Genomic DNA, 20,918 nt, shown 5'->3' with positions numbered 1-20,918 from the left:
CCAGCCTGAACTGCATAGCGAGACCACGTCTCAAAAAAAAAAAAAAAAAAAAAAAAAAAAAAAAAAAAAAAAACTCTGAAGGAAAACATAAGGTTAGATAGTTTGATAAGTAAATTCTTTGCTCTTCCAAGAGATAGATAATTCTAATATTAGACAAACTCTTATGGAGAATAGAAAAAGAATATTTACCTACTGTGTGGCTAGTTTAATTTTGGTAATAATACCAAGTAAGGGCAGAATTTGAAATTACAGGTCATTTTTTATTTATGAACAAAAATACAAGACTTTGAGGTGGTCTAGCTATGTAGTTTAGGCTGGCCTCTCATTCATGACATTTCGCCTCTCTCTGCCTCCCAAATGCTGGGATTACAGGTATGTGCCACCATACCTGCCCCCAAATAGGAAGTTTCTAATTAAAAAGATTGTACATATCTTAAGCAGTTTTCTGTAGATACAGAAAGAGGTTTGACAAAATTCTACCTTCATTCATGATAATAAGTCTCAGTATTCTAAGAGAAAGAAACCTTGTGAAGCTGAAAGATTATCTACCCAAGCCCTAAAAGAGCTAAATAGAGGAATTGTTGAAAATGTTTCTTTTCATGTTAAAAACAAGGATGTGCTCATTTGGGTTACTTCTGTTCAACATTTTACAGGCCAGAGCTAGTATAATAAAAAGAAATTACAACCGTAGGATCAGAAAGAAAATAAAATGTATTTGTGGATAATATACTGTTTTATAATAAAAATCAAAAGCCTTTTAATGTACCAGCTACAAATATATATACATATATATATATATATATATGTATATATAAAGCATTATTCTACCTATAGAACAATTTAGAAAACACTTGACAGTACTGAAGATCAAACCCAGGGATACCCTACTCTAGGCCACCACCCCCCACCCCCCCCCACACACTTTTTGTTTTTTAGATAGAATCTTGCTAAGTTACCCATGCTGGCCTCAAATTTACAGTTCTCCTGTCTGCGCTGGATTACAGGTATTCACCACTGTGCTTGGTTTAGAAGAAACTTTTAAAAGGAATTTTTGCAAAATTTTGTTGAAAGACATCAAAGAAAACTTAACCACCTCACCCTCGGGGTGCACTGAGACATCGATTGAGACTGGGCGTGGTGGCCAGCACTGTAATCCCAGCAGTTGGGAGGCTGAAAATAGGATGATCACTACGAGTCTGATCTGTAGTGAGACCCTGCAGACCCTGTACTAAATACAACAACAACAACAAAAAAAAGGATAAAGATACCATGTACATGTATAGGAAGACTCGGTATCCCTAAATGCTTCAGTTCTCATCTTTTGATCTCTGTATTCAATACACTTCCAGTCAAAATCTCAAATTTATTGTTGAACTCAATAAGCCTACTCTAAAATGATAATGGACAAAATACCAAAACTAGTGAAAACTTCCCAAAGAAGTAAAATAAGCAGAGAAGCACCTCAACACGAAACATAAAGATACGATAATTAGGACAGTATGCTGTTGGAAAAAATACAGACATATGGACCAGTGGCACAGAATAGGAAGTTAGGAACAATCCCAGGTAGATGGAACAGTGATACATGATACAGCTGGCATTGTAGGGCATTGGAAGAGAAAAGATTTTTCAATAAATAGTGCTGGGGTAAAGTAAAATTAGATCCCTGTCTCATACCATACATAAAAATCACTTTGTTACAAAAATGAAAATTTCTAGAATAAAGGAGACCACTTTTAAGATTTTATGGTATGAAATAAAAGCTTGGGCCAGGGAGATGGCTCAATGGAATAAGCGCTTCTCTGGCACACGCAAGGGTCTGAGTTCAATCCCTAGTTCTGCCAAAAAAATAAATAAATGGGGGCGGGGAGATGGCTCAGTGGAATAAGCACTTCCCTGGCAAGCACAAGAGCCTGAGTTCGATCCCCAGTTCCGCCAAAATAAATAAATAAAAGTCTAACTCCCTTTAAAGTCAAGAGAAAAAAATAATAAAGGATATCAGAAAAGGGATAACATGTTCAACATTATTTATAGGGTGACTGTAAATGAAAACAATTGTTTACAGTTTCTTGCAGAAGGAAGAATTTGGATGTTTGACATTACCAGGTGTTCAAGGGTGTATGGATCAGCAAGAACCCTTTGTTTCTCTGTGGGAATTAATACCTGTCTGGTGTTATTGAACAAGACTGAAAATTTACATGCCCTCTGACCACCAATTCCACTCCTAAGCAAAGACACAAGAGAAACTTCTGCATATGCACCAGCAGTTGTAGGCCAGAGTGTGGGTGCTGCATTTTTAATAACAGCAATAAGCTCAAAGCCGCCAAATACCCGTAGATGGAGGAATAGAAAAAATAAGTCATGAAGTACTTGCAAAATGGAATATCAGATAGTAAATTAAGTTCATGAATTTCATTTATACTTAACACCCCTGAATCTTGGCACTATAGGGACAACTATAAAAGCAAGTCTTGGGAAACTGCTACAGTAGAATACCATTTTTATAGAGCTCAGAAGTAGTATTGTGTAGTATTTTGTTCATGTGTATGTGCACATAAACACACATAACTACATATGATAAAACCATTCAAAGGGCCAGGGAGATGGCTCAGTGGAATAAGCGCTTCCCTGGCAAGCGCAAGGGCCTGAGTTCAATCCCTGGTTCTGCAAAAAAAAAAAAAAAATTAAAAAAAAATATTAAAAACTTACAAGAGAAAGAGAGTGAATGACAAGGGGAGAAGCACACGGGCCACTTATTGGTAAGCTTGCTCCTGTGTTAAGTTTGCAGGTGTTTGTTATAACACGCTTGTAACTTCCACATCTATTATAAATATGTTGTGTATCAATGTAAATATGCAGAATATTTTGGAGTATTGCCCTATTGTGTATGCAGAATGATTATGATTATATCAGCATTAAAGGAAAGACAGGGACGGGGATGTAGCTCAGTGGGACAGTGCCTGCTTGGCAAGCACAAAGCCCTGAGTTCAATTCCTTGTAACACAAAAATAGACACAGATGGACAGGAGAGCACTACGTTATGGTGATTCTATTTTTCTGTGTTTTAATAATTATTTTTCAAAGAGATGTAGAACTTTTAGAATCAAAAACTACAAACCTTGATTTTATATCAAATAACTTCTCTTTGCCAGTACTCCACTGGTCAATACTACAACTATGATAAAAAGTTGAAAAGAAAATTTATATCAGAAAAGAATCTTATTTAAGAATTTAAGGGCCCAGGGAGCTAGCTCAGTAGAATAAGCACTTGCCTGGCAAGCGCAGGGTCCTGAGTTTAATTCCCAGTATCGCAAAAAAGAACAAGAGTTTAAATCATTGTTATTTTTTTCTAAGTACTCTCAGTTTTTCTTTCATCCCTGTTTCCCTTTTGAGCTTTTTAAATACTGTTGAGAATGATTTGACTATGGATTCCACAGACTATTAAAAAGTTTAATGACATAATAAGAAAACCAAACAAGTGTTAAGAGTCTCAAAGTTGGGTTTTTTTGTTTTGTTTTTCCTGGCAAAGGTGGGGATCAACCCAGGATCCTGTGTAAAATGAGGCACACGTACACCGTTGTGCCGTAGCCCAGCCTGCAGCCCAGCCCATAGCCCGTAGCCCAGCCCGCAGCCCAGCCCAGTGTGTCCTTTTTCTTCAGTCCCATTAGTAAATTCTAGCATGGTCTGTTCTCCACTACTTATGTTGAAAATTGCTCAGTTGTTTTGGTTTGGTTTGTTTTTGCAGTACTCGGGGTTGCACGTAGGGCCAACTGAGCCACAACTCTCCCTTCTTTTTATTTAAATTTTGAGGAAGGTTGAGCTCAAACTTACTGCCTCAGCCTGTAGAGTACTAGAATTGCAGGCATGCCCTGCCACGGGTCAAGTTGATTGTGAACTCAGTAAGCCTACTCTAAAATGATAATGGACAAAGTACCAAAACTTCCTGAAGAAGTAAAATAAGCAGAGGAGCACCTCAACACGAAACAAAGATATGATAATTAGGACAGTATGCTATTAGAAAAAATACAGACATGTAGACCAGTGGCACAGAATATGAAGTTAGGAACAATCACAGATAGATGGAACAGTGATACATGATACGCTGCCATGTCCAGCTGAAAATTCTTTGTGAAGCTTTGTACTAACGAAAAACACATTAATGAATGCTTGTTACAATTTGGCTCTTGGAAGAATTTTTAGGAAATGTAAGGTTTTATTTTTATTTTTGTAACTATTTGAGGTTATTGCTCTCTATCTTGTTAAAGAGCTCTAGGACTTAGTCAAGTGTCTGTTGCCTGGTATTTTGCTGCTAGTGTCCTGAGTTTTCCAGGGCTTTTATCCTGTTTTTCAGCAGGTTCGTGCCATCCAAACAAGCATCATTCAGGAGTAGCCAGAGCACAGAAAGAGGGAGAAGATGGCTCTGCGTACAGCAAGCGGTACAACCAAAGCATGGTCACAGCCGAACTTCAGCGGCTCGCCGAGAAGCAGGCCGCCAGGCAGTACTCCCCAGCCAGCCACATCAGTCTCCTCACCCAGCAGGTACGTGTCCGGACTCAGCGCGGGACTACAGAGCGTGCTTCCGTTCCCTGATCTTACCACTTCCTATGAGCCAGTGCCTCTTGAGTATTGGTTGGCATGAGCGCGTAGAGTCCAAGTATTTCTCCTCAGCTGTAAAGAAAATGACTTTCTTTACAGAAAGTAAAAAGCAGGTATTGTGAGATTAAGTCTGTTACTAACTAGTGTGTACCTATGTCATGGATAAATATACCTATTCAGCTGTAAATATAATTCTAAAGGGTCTTTAAAAGCAGCTTCTTTCTTTGTAAAAATTTCCAGGGAGTTCTAGTTTTATAAATCTTTTTATCGTAATGTCACTAACATTACCTTTCTTTTTCTTTTTTTTCTTTTTTTTCTTCTTGCCTTACTGCAGTTTATTTCATGATCTCAGAAGGTTTTCTGGCTACCTATGAAGAAATATAGTCTAATCCAGTATCATTCTCCCTATTTTAAAGGTGGGGAAAACTGAGGCTGAAAGACATGATGTTGTCAAGATCATTCAATAAGCTGAACGAATAGAAATAGCTACCGGGATACTGACTCTATATATGAAGTTTCATGTGTATGACTTTTGCATTTATCAATCAATTTATTTTTGTGGCCAGCTTAGCCCACCCTGGGGAGGGGCTGGCATGGCATGTGGTACCAGGGATCAGACCACGGTCCCTGCGCATTTGCCTAAGCCTCTTTGTTTTTTGTTTTTGTTTTTTTTTCCTGATTACCCCTATGATGTTTAATTGCAAGTAGAAGCCATATTGCCTCCTCTTGCTTAATGCTAAGTGGCATCAAAGTCCTCCCAAGAATGTAAACTCTGCAGTTACATTTTGCTATATTTTTGTTATGTCAAATTCTTTAATTGATGGTAACTCAGTAATATTAATCAAGTCTATAAAATGAAGCTGAAAATTATCTCGAATACATGCTAAAAGTAGGCAACACACTGCTCCCTGGTGGTATCCTCATTCTCTTAAAAAACTTAAGGATCAGAACTACAAGTAAGCCTGCCATGGTCTCTGCTTCCCTTCAGTCTCATCCCACGCATGGGGCAGCAGTTCCTTTCTCTCTCACATCCCTAGCCATTTGAAGTGAGGAGATAAGGGGGCCTAATATGAGGTCAAAAGCAAAGAAACTTACAGGAGAGTTGCATAGTTCATTTTGGTGATAATGACGGAGAGAATAGACTGTCAGGACCATGGTAGAAGGAGAAGAAATTGTGAAATACAGAATACCTCTGAGAAAGGGTAAAGGCCAGTGATAGGCTATACTTATCACTTACACTGCAAAGCCTACGGAATGGTAAATTCCTCATCCTATAGTAATGCAGGGCTCAGGTATCCCCATTGGGAAGTCATCTTCCTTCATTCTCTTCTCTATTAAGAACTCCAGGGCTAGTGAGTTAAGAGTCCACCAGACACCTGTCACGGGAACACCTTCAGAGTCTTGGTGAGAATGCTTAGGGCTTGCTATCATGACAGAGGAGGTACTACTTGTGTACTAAGCAGAAAGTGGAAGCTAAGGGATTGCATTACCCATCCCAAGATCTGTGTCCTGCCACAGACTAGCTGTAGATCTTGGGCAAGTCACTCAACTTCTGTCAGCCTCAGCGACTTCATTTGTTGATGGGGGAAATCCAACAGGGTCATGAGGACAGATGCAAATCATCTTTTTCTTCTTTTTTATTTTTAATATCAAGATTGTCTTTATTTAAATTCTGGCCAGAAGAATGTATCTTTCTTTTCAACAAATTTACATAATATTCATATTTATTGATGCAAATCCTCTTTGTAAAGTCTAAATGCCACATACTTGCAAAATACTGTTATTTCAGGCATAAAAACTTTCAATAATAAATGATTTCTAATTCAATTTGGAAAAAGTAAGTTGTTGGATAATATGTACTTTATTAATGAAAACCTCAATTGTGTGTCATACAGCTCCTTCCTTTCAGAGAAAATAGTTCCTTGATTTGGAATTTGGAAAATGCTCTCCTTGTTTTTGGGCTGGTAAATAACTAATAACATGAAATAGTAGTTTAATGTTCAGTGTTTCCTTTTGTATTTAGCTGTATTTGTAAAGGAAAGTTACAAATTGTTACCTCACTGAAGCAGGTAATAAATATGGGGTCCGTGGCCTTCTAGTGAAAGGCCACCACGCAGAACATGCTGGACCTTTCTCTGGTTTTGCCATGCAACTTTACATTTAGTTATAAGAAACAGCTTCGTGTCCAGAAGTCACTTGCAGTGCTTTGGATTTCCCATCTCTCACTTTTTTCCTCATTTTCAGTTGTTTGATGTTTGCCCCTGCTTATCTATTTTTCTGATAAGATTCCCAGATATCCCCTCTTTCTTTCCCTACTATTAATTCTGGATATTTTTATTTATTTTTTTCATTTTATTGTTTTCTTTTTTTTTTTGTATTTAGTACAGGGTCTACAGGGTTTCACTACACAATCAAACTCGTAGTGATCCACCTGTTTCAGCCTCCCAAGTGCTGGGATTACAGGCATGCACCAGCACGCCCAGTCTCAGTCGCCTTCTCAGCGTACCCCAGGGGTAGGGCCGGCATGGCATGCTAGGGGATGAAACCCTGTTCCCTACATCTGCCCAAGCAGGTACTTTAATATGCTGAGCTATCTGGCTGGCCCTTCTAGTTCTATTTTATTAGCTTGTTTTGTCTTTTTTTTTTTAAATCTATTTATTTATTTGGTACAGGGTCTCACTACACAGCTCGGACCTATAGTGATCCTCCTGTCTCAGCCTCTCCAGCACTGGGATTACAGGCATGTACCACCACGCCTGGTTTTGGTGGTGAGCACAGCATGCCTGGGCTTCTGGGGCCTGTATGGCATGCAGTAACAGGGACTGAACCTGGGTCCCTATGTAGGTGTTTAGACCACTGAGCTATCTCCCTAGCCCTGTGTTGTCTTTTTGAGACAGAGTATCACTGTGTAACCCAGACTGGCCTCAAGCTCACAGAGATCCTCTTACCTCAGCCTCCCAGGTCCTGGAATCACAGGCCTATGCCACCATGCCTGACCATTAGTTTTCTGAAACAGTTCAGGCTAGTCTTGAACTCACTGTGTAGCCCAGGCTGGCCTTGAACTTGTGGTGATCCTTCTGCCTGTGCTGCCCAAGTGCTGGGATTACAGGTATGTGCCACCCAGTCCAGCTATCTAATTCGCTGTTTTCTGCCTACACCTGGATGAGGGGCGCCATGGTAGCTCAGCGTCCCAGGAGTGTTGCTCTGGTGTGAGGTCTTCCTATATCCACCTCACGCAGCGCTGCAAGGGAGTGTGGCTTCTGTGGTTCTGCTGTGAGTGCAGAAGAATGTGGTGAATTAGCCCAGCCTGTGGTGAGGAGTGGGAGGTAGCGACTCAGGGAGCAGGGCCCACTGCACTCTGCTCTGAGCCTGCTCTGAGTGTGAGATTTCAGGACCGGCTATCGTTAGGAACAGCTCCAGCTCTCCCAGCCTGGGAGCTTCATCAAAGGGATACCAGCAGACCACCCAGGCGGGCGCCGCCGTCCTGTTCTCTGTCGTCTCTTCTCTCCAGCCAGCCGCACAGCGACGTGGCCAGGCCTTCTGGAAATGTGCTGACAGGCAGAGAGGGAGGAGACGCTCTTTGCTCTTCACATTTTTCACTCAGATGCAAAGTAGAACAGAAAACCACTCGGTGTCTTTCCTGTCTTAGCTGATACTTTACTGCCTGGCCCTAGAGAAGGATACATGCAAGATTCCCGACAGCTGCTTGTGACTCCCAGTGGGATGAATCTCAGGTGCAGAAATCCCAGTTTGAAGGTGAAATTGGGAGGGACAGAGCTAAATCTCTGAAACGGTTGCAGATGTCCTGTAGGGCTGACACAGCTGCCTCGCAGGCTTCTGTGTCTTGCCCAGACTTTCTCCCTGCCTCCTTCGTTTACCTGGACAGTGTACACGGCCAGATATTTGGGCTCTGACTTTGTGATCATTTATTAACTCTAGTTCTTTAAGCTCCTATTCTTGCTTGGTAGAAAATGTTGCTCTGTGTGTGTGTGTGTGTGTGTGTGTGTGTGCGCACGCGTGGGAGTGCACTATATCTACCTGTTCTCATTTTTATAAAGAGAAAAGAGTAAGTAGAAAAATCACATACGCCTGAATCCATGAGACCTTGGACAAGTTACTTTGCCTCCCGGGGCCTTGGTTGCCTTGGCTGTGAAAAAGAATAATTTCAGTATCAAGACCAGTTCTCCCTCCGGGGCCCTTGTGCCTCTGCTGTGGGGCCTCGTTCCAGTGGACCCTGTCCCGTTCCTAGCTCTTCAACTTTTCACCTCCCATTGTCTTTAGTTCCTTAGTCAATTACATCGTGTTGTTTTAAAGAAGCCTTTCTTTCATTCTTTCCCCTTCCAGCTCTTGTCTTTCCTATACCATCAAACTTCGTTAAAAGTAGCATACTCTCACTGGCCCCTGTCCCTCTCCCATTACCTACCCATGTTGACTGACGATCTCTTAACATTTGTCCAGTTCTCTTTAAAAGGTGAACCCTGGTCACCTATAGTTAATCTCTTCCTGCATCAATATGTGGCTCTATTATTGACCACCTCTTATCTTAAAATTTTCTCTTATCTTCTCTAACCCTTCTGTAATTCTGAAGACTTACTCCTTTCTCCTCTTTCCCTTGAAAAGTAGATTCCACTTTCAATATTGTTTTGGATCCCCCACCGTGGATACCTCAAGTATATAAAACTGATAACACCAGACTGGTACTGAAGAAGGGCGATAACTCAGGGCTCTGTGTCCCCCTGTTCTTTCAAACAGATCTCTGCATTCCAAGCTGCAACTCTCAGAACTTTTTTTTTTCCTTTTTATACTTCCCTGTGGTAAATTTTCTTTCCCTAAAGCTTTATCTGGTGCCTCTCTGTGGACTTCTCCCAAGTGTGCATCTGTAATCTGAACCTCTTTTCTGAGTGCCAGGTCCAAATATCCAACTGCCTGCTAGACATTTCCACCTAACTATTTGCCCAGCATTCAAAATATTTGACATGTATTGAAGATATTTCAAAAATACTTTTTAACCCGGTTCTGCCACACACACACACACACACACAAATACTTTTTAAAGTCAGCATTTTAAAAACCTGCTTGTTCTCCATTCTTTGCATTGGTTGCATTGCAGTTATGAAGACTTAAGTATGGGCTGTGATCTATTAGTGCCTCTCTGCTTCCTCATTTTCTCTGCACCCAGGTAGCTGCCAGCCTTGCTCATTGACTCGTGAATGTCTCTGCTGTGTTTCCCCATTACACTTCAGTGTCGGCCTCCTCCTAAATAAAGGCCTTCATTGTCTCCCCCTTATCTCCTAATGGACCCCTGGCCAGTTTTCCCCTCCTCATCCTCATCTTTACTGTGAAGGGCTGTGCCTAAATCCCAAGTCTGATCCTGGTGATCTTCCTAAGGAATCTCGAGGGTTTCCTGTGGTCTGTGATGTAAGGCCCATGGTTTGAAGAGTTGTTCCAAATATTTATTTGGAACCTGGTTCTGGGCTACTTCTTCTTGTCTCCCTCCCCTCACTCAGGTATTGGTTTGGCTCAACTAGGATTTCTTAGTCTCCATGCCTTAGTTTATGCCATCTTCTCATGAGAAACATTGCCTAATCACCACGTCTAATCTGCACATCTGCCAGGCTTGGCATAGATGGCTGTTTCACTCATCACACCACATTACACATGTCAACGTACAGTACTTGTCTCCTTTAATAGTGAAGTCTTTGAGGACAGTGGGCTTTTCTACTTTACAGCTTGACTTACAGGTAGTATAGTTCCCTCCCTATATGCATGGGCTCTGGGGGGTCATAGGAATTAATATTAAAATATTTTTTATGTAATCACATCTGTACTGAATATATACAGCTTTTTTCTTGTCATTATTCAAAAATAATACAGTATAAAAACAGTATGGACTGGCCAAGTAGCTCAGTGGACTAAAGTGCCTGCTTAGCAGGCGCAGTGACCAGGGTTGGATCCCCACTGTGGCGTGCCAGCCCCACCCCCAGGGTGCACTGAGACGGTGACTGAGACTGGGTATGGTGGCACGTGCCTGTAATCCCAGCACTTGGAAGGCTGCAAACAAGAGGATCACTACAAATCCGATCTGTGTAGTGAAACCGTGTAGATTCTGTACTAAATACATTTTTTAAAAAAATTTCCTAACATTTATATTGTATTAGGTCTTATAAATAATCTAGAGATGAGTTAAATTGTACAGGGCAATATGCACTGGTTATATACAAATACTACACCATTATCTGAAAGGGATTGGTGGCCCCTTATAGGAATTTGTGAAAATGGTGATATCTGCCAGAAGCCCAGGAATCAGTCCCCTGCAGACCCCGAGGGATAACTGCATTTAATAAATGTACTGATTCTACTGGGCCGTACGGTGCTCAGCTGAGGATAGGACCATGTCTATTTCTTTTACCTGTTGTTTTGAGTGTGATGTGGTGTGCATTTCAGACATGTCTTAATAGATAAGTCCTCTCCTGTCCAGCCGGAAGTCTTCTTCCTGCTGTGTGCTCCTTTGGCCCTTCCTGATTCAGTCTCATAACAGAGCTCTTACAGTGACTTTGCATCTCTTCCCACTTGACTAGCTATAAGCCAGGTGATGGCAGTCCCTTCTAATCCATCACCTAGAGCAGGGTCTTGCTCTTGGGAGACACCACATGCTCAATAAACATACAAGAATTTCTCTTCTGCATTGTGTTGATATTTATATTCTCTTTTAAAACTGCTACCCTTCCTTTTGTTTTTCTTGATGATTTTATACCTGCCCTTCACACTGAAGCAGCTGGCATTACCCAGATGCCTACCTTGTATGAGGTACTGTGCTAAGAACTTTGTGTGCACTATCTCGTTAATCCTATGAGGGAGCTCCTTCATCTTTTACTTACAAAGTCCAAGAAATGAAAGCTGGTAGGATAAGAGTCTGCTGAGGTCATGCAAGTGTCAAGTGACTGTACCAAAACTCAAACCCAGGCCTACCTGACTCTGTATTCCTTTTTTTTTGTTTTGTTTTGTTTCTATTAAGACAGGTTCTTCCTATGTAGCCCGGGCTGACCCTGAACTTGTTATGATCCTCCTGCCTCAGCCTTACAAATGCTAGCATTACAGACATGCGCCGCCAACTCAGCTTCACTCACTCCATATTCTTTACCTCAGTGTTTTTCTGCCTCTTTACAGAATTCAAATCTCTCATCAGACCAAAATGAGCAGGCACAGCGCTGTACCCTGTTATAGCTTTGTAGCACTGCGAAAGAGTTGTAGCCAACCCTGTACTTGCGCCTTCACAGAAAGACCAGGAGTTAAACGTCTGTTTTCTGTGGTTAGAAATGTTTCTTCCCTCCCTGAAGCAGGTTGAGAAAAATGTGATTCTCTCAAAGATTATCATTTATTACATGAACTCATCAATTCATTTCATGGGATAGTCATCGGATTATTTTGAGCGGAGAAATTCCAGCCTTGTTGATCACCACACATGCTCTGTGGCCACAGCAATACCATCAGCTCACTTATACCAAGTGCTGCATATACAAACTGAAATACTGGGCCAGGGGAGTAGCTCGGTGGTCTAAGTGCCTTCTGGCAAGCACAAGGGCTCAGGTTCAATCCCAGGTACCACATGTCATGCCAGCCTCATGCTGAGCTGGCCACCGAAAGCAGGCATAGTGGTGCACACCTGTAATCCCAGCACTGGGGAGCTGAGATATGAGGATCACTACAAGTCTGAGGTGTGTAGTGGGACCCTGTACCAAATAAATTAAGTAAAAGATGAAAAACAAACAAAAAATAAAACAAATGCTACAGAGAGTATTGGCTTCCCATGGATGCCTGCAAATCTTGAACTGGAAATTTTACTGGATTTTGGAATGTTTTATCTGTTTGTATTTTATATTATGTAAATGATGAAGTTCAACAGGGAAGGAAACTATGCCAGGAAAAGTTAGTGTTTATACTGTAGAGATTCTCTAACCTCTCTTAAAATATGATAGACTTTGTAGCCCTTACCTCCTGGTGCTGAGTCCATTTTTTTAATCAGCGTGTAGGAATTGAGTGAGTCTATCAGTTGATATAACTAGTGATTTGATAATGGCTCCTGAAGTGCCCTTAGAAGTGTGTTAACTGTTTAAGAATGATTCTTTTTATATCCTTGTTTAAATATATTTTTATATGTCTGCATTGGTGAAAATCTTCAAATAAGGCAGACATAGCACTTTGGGTCTTCCTTGTCCCTGATCTTTTGTGGAGCAGGTCTGGTGTTTCCTAGCCAAGGGTTACCTTTTGCATGCAAATGTGTCCAATCTGTGGCCCACCTGCTTAGAGGCCGATGCTGAAGCAGGTCAGGAGGAGCTGGCCGTCCCATTTCCTTGTTGTAGATCATTCAGAGCTCCAGGGCTAGGGGAGTGAAATGTTCTTTCGCAGGCTCAATTGATCCAGTTGTATTTTTGATGAGCCTTTATATATGATCACTGCAGAGAACATTATTTTCGAACAACATTGATATATTCCTCAGGACATTGTGAATGCAGAGTTAAGACAAGTTTTTCTTCATATCAATCAAAGTGATCCCTTTTAGAGTTTAATGAAAGCTATATTTTTTTCTATTGTAAAGAAAATGCCAACTTAGAAATTTGCATTCATTTCTAAAGGCTTCCTAGACACTCCCCACTCAGGGTCCCTCTTTATGCCCCATGCACACTTGGTTTCCAAGTTTAGAATCCCTGAAGACGTTACAATGGTATGTGGGTATTAATATCAAGAATTTGGTCCCAGCTCCAAATCTGCGATTGCCTTTGCTTCACACATTCTTTGTATATTTCAGTGCTTACCCTCCTCCCCACACTGGGCTGGCCTCCATAAAGGCAAGGACTTTTTTTTTCCATTGTTCTTCCTCAGTGCTCAAAAGAATGCCAAGCCCAGAGTAGGTGCCTGATAAATATTTGCTTGAATTAATGAAAGAATCTTGTGAAATACCATCTGTAGACCTCCTCAGACAAGAAGTTTTATGGACCATGCTGTCGGGGCTATGATAAGATTAAAAACTTCCCTGGGAATTCTGTGCCGCTGATTGCTCATATGTTAAGATGAACTAAATCTTTGATGTTGAATTTCCATGTCCATTTTGATAAATAAGATACATGAAATCTGCAAATAACCTTGGGGGAGCCCGAGGTAGGTTTGAGTGAATCATCACAAAGAGTTTACTAGGCCTTTGCTGTTTTAGTGCCATGAAGAAAGAAATATACACATTGTGCGGATGAGGAACGAAATCTGTCTGTGTATCAAAGCTATTATTTCACCCACCTTGCCCAGGGTTTTAAGACCAGGCAGAAGTCATCTCTAAGATTGCATAAGGCCTGCTCGCGAGTCCAGGTACTATGGCCGATCCCATGTGAGGCAGATCAAGAGCAAGACCAGCGTGGTGAAGCGCTTAGTCAAAGAAAAAGTGATGTATGGAAAAGAAGCAAAACAACAAAAAGAAAAGAAAACCTGAAGATGGTGAAAATTACGCCCTTAGAAAGCAGGCGGAGATCCTGCAAGAGTCCCTGATGGTGATCTCACATTGCCAGTGCAGGTCAGAGGCAGCACATACTGACCTTCAGCAGATATTAGAAAGTGGAAAAACTTGAAAGAAGCTCAGAAATATGAAGAAGCACATATAGTGTTGGATTCAGTGACGTTAGAAGCCTGAAATTTTTCTGTACAGAGCATTTCTGCGTTAAATCCTGGGGTCCATTCTGCAGTCATTATTTTTATCCCTGCTGGGCATTTGAGTAGTATGAGAATGGGATTCTTTTTATGCAATTGCAGATTTTTTTTGCATAATTTAGTGTGTCCAATGAGTTCTTCTAAAAAATAAAATTACACAAGGCATTAGTAAGAGCAACATTTATCGCTTATACTAGTTATTGCTGAGTATTTTATTTCCTTGAATTCTGAAGCAGTCTCCTTTATGGTCTATGCAAAGAGAGGTAATTTAGAACCTCTAATTTACCTTCCAGTAGCATTAAAGACTTTTCTACTCCCTGGTAAAAATGGCTGCTCACTGGAGAAAGGGTGTGTATGTGTGTGTACAGGTCCCCGCTAAGATTGTATGCTGAGATCTCTTTGATTAAGTCCCAGTTCCTTTAGCTCCCTGCAGCTACATGTTCTATAACCTTTGGTTCAACCAACCACAGATCAAAAATATTTTGGGGGTGCTGGGGAGATAGCTCAGTCGGCATAAACACTTGCCTGGCAAGCTCAAGGTCCTGAATTCAATCTCCGGTACAAAAAAAAATAAAAAATTAAAAAAAAAAAAAGAGGGGTAAAATAGATCTGTACTAAATACATACAGACTTTTTTTTTACTTGTCATTCCTTAAACAGTACAAAATAACAGCTACATATGCAAGTAATCCAGAGATAGGGTGTACAGAGAATGTGCGTACATTATATATAGATACAATTCTTAGTTACTCTTCTCTCATTGCTGGACAAATACCTGACAACCAAAATGAAGGAAGGAAAGGTTTATTTAGCTCACAGTTACTGGAGGTTTCTGTCCATACTCAGCTGAGTCCAAGGCAGAACAGCGCATAGTAGAAAGCAACCTTTCATGGTGGCAGCAAAGAGCAAGAGTACAAGGGAGGAGTAGCAGCGGCTAGCTTCTCTCCCCTCCTTACATTGTAATGCAAATTATCTGCCCCAGGACTGGTCAGCATCCACACCCACAGTAATTAATCACAAACTCCAGAAGCCACCCCAAGACTGCATGCGGCTTTGGGGGGACACCTAGACACAAACCATAGCACACACCTTTCCTTTTCATTTTTCCTCTCTTTCTCTTTCTATCTTTGTCTCTCTTTCTTTGGTGCTGGAGATTGATTGAACCAAGACCTCACACCAGATAAGCAAGCACTGTGCCCCCAAGTGGCTTCTCAGCTCTTCACCATTGTATAGAAAGGACTTGATCATCCTTTGATTGGTTTCTGTGGGCCTTGGGACTAGTGCCCTGTGGATACTAAGGGAGCTCTGTGGTTACAACAGTAAAGAGAATACTGTCCTTGTCTTAAAGCAGTTTATAATTTGTGGGGCAAGAGAAAAAAGTAAATTTGCAATTATAGATACAAAACCTAGCATAAAGCTTCTTGAACTTTGCAGCTATGCTCTTGAAGCAATTTAATGGCAAAGATCTGAGTAGATCCTTTATGAGAATTAAGTTTGACATGGGAAGTTAAGTGTGATAGGGTAGTGATAAAATATCAAGAAGCTTCTGATTTTTCTACTTACACAGCTTAGGGCCAATCCTTACCTCTTCTGACTATCTGAATTTACTGGTTGTATTTTTTCTAAGTAATAATGCTGAGCTGTGGAACTAATTCTGTGTTTAAAAAGTCACCATTCTGTGCAAACCTACAGGCTCTGGTCAGAGGAGGGTCTTTGCTAGTACATTTGTAGACCCACCGTATGTAATAGAAGTGTAAAACTGTGTTGTCTCCTGCAGGTAGGGAACATCTTATCCCATTGGGTAGACCAAAAAATGTGAGGTAGATCATATGTACACAGAGGCAAATGCTGCCTGCTGACCTGACTGCTAGAAAATTTGAAGCCTCAGTTGGACACACTTGCACTGTCTTTTCACACATCTTCTGAAAACTTCACTATCTCTAAATGTCAGGTATTTGGATTTTTTCTTCCAAGTCCAAATACAGCTGACGGTGGAGCTGAGGGTTGCTGCATACATAGTTGCTAGACACTGACTAGAAATCACTATAGCTACAATCCAGAATTCACTGTTTCGAGGTGCAACACAGGCTACCCAGGGCAAGGCTTCCTGGGAAAAACTCTGCTGCTAATTACTATAAGAGTTTGAGCTCCAAACTTCAGAGTGTAATCACTAGCTTGGTGACAGTGTATGATCCAGTATCTTCTTTGTCCACTAGTTGAAATGCCTAATCTAAAACCAACTAGTTGGCCTCCTGGTTACCCTCCCCGCCCCCACCTCCAGTCTCTCCTCAAATCTTGATTCTTAAACCATTTTACTATTAAAGAAAGGCATAAAAGGATAAACCTAGGGAAAGGCCCATTTTCTCATATGGCCCAAGCACAGTGAAAGTGAACCTTGTGGAGCTTTCAGTAATGTGAACAGCCCAGTGCGGCAAGTGCCACAGGTTTACTACCCCTGCCGTAGAACATAGCTGGCCTCAGACACCTGCCCTCTGACCCTCTCTTCTTAAGCGGCAAGCAGCTGCATCCTGCCTTAACAATGAGGTAGAAAAAAGATCTAGTCAAAAGAGGGCAAATTCAAAGAAGAAAACAGTTATAATGAAACATGAACTCAAGAGCTTTTTTTTTAGATCGTGAACCAGTTCTTCAGTTCCCAGGCTCAGCTGTCTTCCTTAGCCTGGCAGGGAAGGGAAGAGAGAGCAACGGGAGCTGTCCTGTGTCCCAGTCTCATCCCTTATCACCTGGCTACTGCAACTCTCAAGTGACCTTAGCCCCATCCCAGAAAACAGCCCTGGCTTTCCTTACAGTAACCATGATTCTCTTATAGGATTGCTGTCTGTCAGAACTATTATACAGCTTACTGTCATCCACAGGATCGAGAATGGGGTGATTAGTCTGGCATTCAAAGACCTTCCCAAACTCTGTCTCTTCCTAGTTTTTACTCTGTCTTTTGCCAAATTCAGCTTTCTGTTTTTGAGTTATCTTGGCTGGCTGTCTGCATTTTGTTTTGTTCTGTTTTTTCTTCTTCCTACCTAACCCTTTTGGCCATAGGTTCACTGTGGCATGCATGTGGCAGTGGGTCATTTGTTATCACTGAAAGCTCTAAAAGGTTCGCTATCACTGTACGTTTGGGCCCTGCTTGGATTTCTTCTTTGAATTTCTTTAACACTGCCACAGTCAAGATGTCTTAGATATTGCTTTTTGTCTACCACTCTAGCCTCACTAGATTACAAATTCCTACATGGCTTGAGGGCTAGAGGCCATGTTTTTATCTGTATATCCTTAGGACTTTACCCAAGGTCTTGTCTGTGATAGCTGATTCTTTATTGAATTGTCTTTGAGTTTTGAAATTTCTTGGAGCATTCAGGACTACTGCATTTCTAGAACTTGCAACCACAGCAAGAATAATCTTCTTAGTCTGGTCCTCAGACCTTCTTTGAATACCACAAGCTTATGTATCTGGGTGGATGTGGGTACATTCTGGAAATCTATCATGAGAATACCATGATATTTTAATTATAGTATTGGCAGCAACACTCCTTTTAGCAAACAGCAGTAACAAGCACTAACACTTGGGCGGGCCAGGCACCGGAAACTGGCCTCCTCCTCTATTTCTCCTACCCCCTTTTCCATCTATCACCTGTATTTATTCCTGCTGTAATTTAAACACCTGTCTAGATGGAATGCATGCAATGTGTCCCTACCCCACACATTCAGATATTTGCTCACCTGCCTTCTTTGGAAGGCTGCTTCTAAAATAAACAGTGTTTCAGTACTAACAGAAAAAAAAAAAAATGCACTGAGGTCACTCTGGCAGTGGACATGAGGCAGGGAACAGGAGTGGAACATCTGCATGAGCTGCTCTAGGAGAGTGAGAGCAGAGGAGAGCAAGGGTGAAACATCTGCCAAGCAGACCCCAAGGCATAGTGGAGGTAGGATCCAGTGGCTGCATTTCCTGCTGGCATTCACTGAACTAACCAGCTAAGGCAGCAGGGTGGAGGAGGCATAGGTAAAAGCTGACTGATTTGGGGCTGAAATGTCTTTTTTGATTTTTTTTCTCCAATAGTCACCACTTCTTATGGCATCATAACAAGTAGTCTTAAATTTTTCTGAGGTTTATTCTAAACTGTCTTATCTACTTTTGCATCTTAGGCATAGTTAATCGCTACTCACTTTAAATTTTGAGCATCTTAACAATGTTGAAAAATAGTAAAAACTTAACAGTTCTCATGGAATTATTCTCTTCCCACTCTCTTTTGTTATTTCATGTTTTATCTCCTTCCCCGTCAAAGACATCTCTGCTGTTTCTTGGAAGACCCCCCAAGTCTCCAGTCTTGCGGAGGAAAGCAGTAAATGGTTCTTCCTACTTTCTCCTTTCATTTCTGCCATCCCCTAGCAAGTTCACTAGTGCCTGGGATGAGCTGGAAGCCTGCAGTCTAAACGAGCTTCTGGTAGCTTGTGTGGTTGGCCCTAGGCTGACCCTGTGAGTAGCAAGGCTCAGTGGCTCAAGGCAGCCAGAGCGACACGGGGCAGAGCCACATCAGGAAGGCTGGGAATGAATTCCGAGCACTCTTTTTTTTTTTTTTTTTTTTTCGGTACTGGGGATTGAACTCAGGGGCTTATTCTACTGAGCCATCTCCCCAGCCTTTGGCTCTTAATGATTATTTGTTCTTGACCAAGTTATATTACCTCCTGACATCAGTTCCTTCATCTGTATGTCTTGGCGATTAAGTTAATACATATATAATGTGCTTAAAGCAATGCCTGAAACCAACTAAATCCATTAAATTAGAAAGTATTAATGTAATTTGTTGTTATTATTATTAGAGTAGAATGAACCATATCATATTTTCAGAGAAATTAATTATGGAAGAACATTTTAAATATCTAAACACAGACATATAAGCTTCTTACACGTGTGTGTTGCATTTTGTGTGCGGATACCCATTAGTAATTGTACATGCTCTTTGAGTCATAGTACCCACAAGTTAGATGGGTTTCAAACTGTTCCATCTATCTTATGACCAGTAACATCAACTTGGGTTGGCCAACCTACATGTAGTAGCATGTATTCTAATTATTAGTCATAAGAAGCCGGTTGGCCTAATGGCTATGACTTCTGGGTTTTTTTCTCTTCGTCTTTTGGTTTGAGAGGCAGGGTCTCCACTATGCAGTTTAGGCTGACTTTAAACTCACCATGTAAGGGCCAGCCAAATAGCTCAGCAGATTAAAGCAGGGACCAGGGTTTCAATCCCCAGGCCTGCCTTGCTGGCCCCACCCCTGAGGTGTGCTGAGACAGCAATTGAGCCTGGGTGTGGTGGCGCACACCTGTAATTCCAGCACTTGGGAGACTGTAAGCAGGTGGATCACCCCAGTACCGCAAAAAAAAAAAAAAAAAAAAAACCAGTTGGATCACTACAAGTCTGATCTAGTAGTGAGACCCTGAACATCCTGTAGACCCTTCCCTAAAATACAAAATAAATAAATAAATAAACTCACCATGTAGCCCAGGCTGACCTCATACTTGTGACGCTCCTTCATTGTTCTGGGATTATAGGTTTGTGTCACCATGCTGGGCATGACTTCCACTTTAATATAGCCTAATTCTCACGCTCAGTGATAGAATGCTTGTCTGACACACTTGAGGCTCTAGGCTCAATCCCAGTACTAAAAAAAAAAAGCCTTTAAGCCCATTTTGCTAACAAAAATGGTGAGCTGCTTTTGTAAGTGGGGCTTTTTATGTACTGTGAGGCTGTCCTATTCTTGGGCAATGAAATATTTGTCATTGCTGCCTAGGAGGCACCTTCAAGTATTGTTTAGCACTTTCTCTTTATCTGACCAAAGCTGGTTTTGTTGTTACCTAGAGAGGTGGAGGTGGACGGTGCAGCAGATGCAGCACGGTGGCATCTCTAAGTGTCGTCCCTCAGTTCTGTTAGGGAAGGAACTTCTACAAAAGAATGCTCAGTAGCTCATAGCGTTTATGATGCTCCGACCCAGTGCTGGGAGATTGCCCTGTTCTTAGGCTTCTCTGGGCAAAACAAGGCGATTCTAGGACCAGTATTGATGCTCGGATCTGTTTTATTGCAGTGATTTCCTTCTGCTTATTCTGAAACAGGCTGGAAAGCTGAAAGGAAGGACCAGAGGGATTCTTAATCTACAGATAGTTTCTGTGGAGTCAACTCAGCCAGGTGCAAATTTGCAAACATAAAACTCAATCAGATCTGCTGAAGGCCTAATGGTGTGTTGGCCACTAGCTACATCTTACTTTTAAAATTGCAGTTAAACGTAAATCCAGTTTCTCAGTCACACCAACCACATTTCAAGTGTACAACAGCCACATGTGGCTGGAGTCTGCAGTATTGAGCAGTGCAGATGACAGAACATTTTTATCACAGAAACAGTCTGCTAGACAGTGCTCTTCAAGAGCAGAAATAGATTCATTTCCCTTCACTTACTAGTGGGTTTGTGGTGGCTGCTTAAAGAACTGTAAAGAATGTGCTGAGGTAGTGTTCAAGCCAGGCCGAAATAATTTGATTAACACTGTGAGTCTCAGGAAGACAGCACTGGGCCGAGAGGTAGGGACAGTAGTTTTAGTATGTAAACAAAACCATAGGATAATAATAGAATATT

The 20,918-nt window shown here is 41.5% G+C and overlaps 1 protein-coding gene and 1 pseudogene across 8 annotated transcripts in view; both read left to right on the top strand.

Moving 5' to 3' along the window:
* The window catches only part of Ttll5 (tubulin tyrosine ligase like 5), a 316,364-nt gene that overhangs the window by 172,951 nt on the left and 122,495 nt on the right, over nt 1–20,918 (top strand). For 4 of the 8 annotated variants that reach the window (XM_023702383.1, XM_023702375.1, XM_023702403.1 and 1 more), the window contains one exon: nt 4,355–4,539. In XM_023702383.1, coding sequence (XP_023558151.1) covers nt 4,355–4,539 — 185 coding nt within the window. Of the gene's footprint in view, nt 1–4,351; nt 4,540–20,918 lie in introns of all 8 variants that reach the window. The other 4 variants (XM_023702377.1, XM_004624736.2, XM_023702390.1 and 1 more) reach the window with 1 other exon arrangement.
* LOC105743456 lies at nt 5,722–14,272 on the top strand (annotated as a pseudogene).

The sequence above is a fragment of the Octodon degus genome, unplaced genomic scaffold (assembly GCF_000260255.1).
Source record: "Octodon degus isolate 3935 unplaced genomic scaffold, OctDeg1.0 scaffold00007, whole genome shotgun sequence".
NCBI lineage: Eukaryota > Metazoa > Chordata > Mammalia > Rodentia > Octodontidae > Octodon > Octodon degus.
This window is presented reverse-complemented; position numbering and strand designations above follow the sequence as displayed.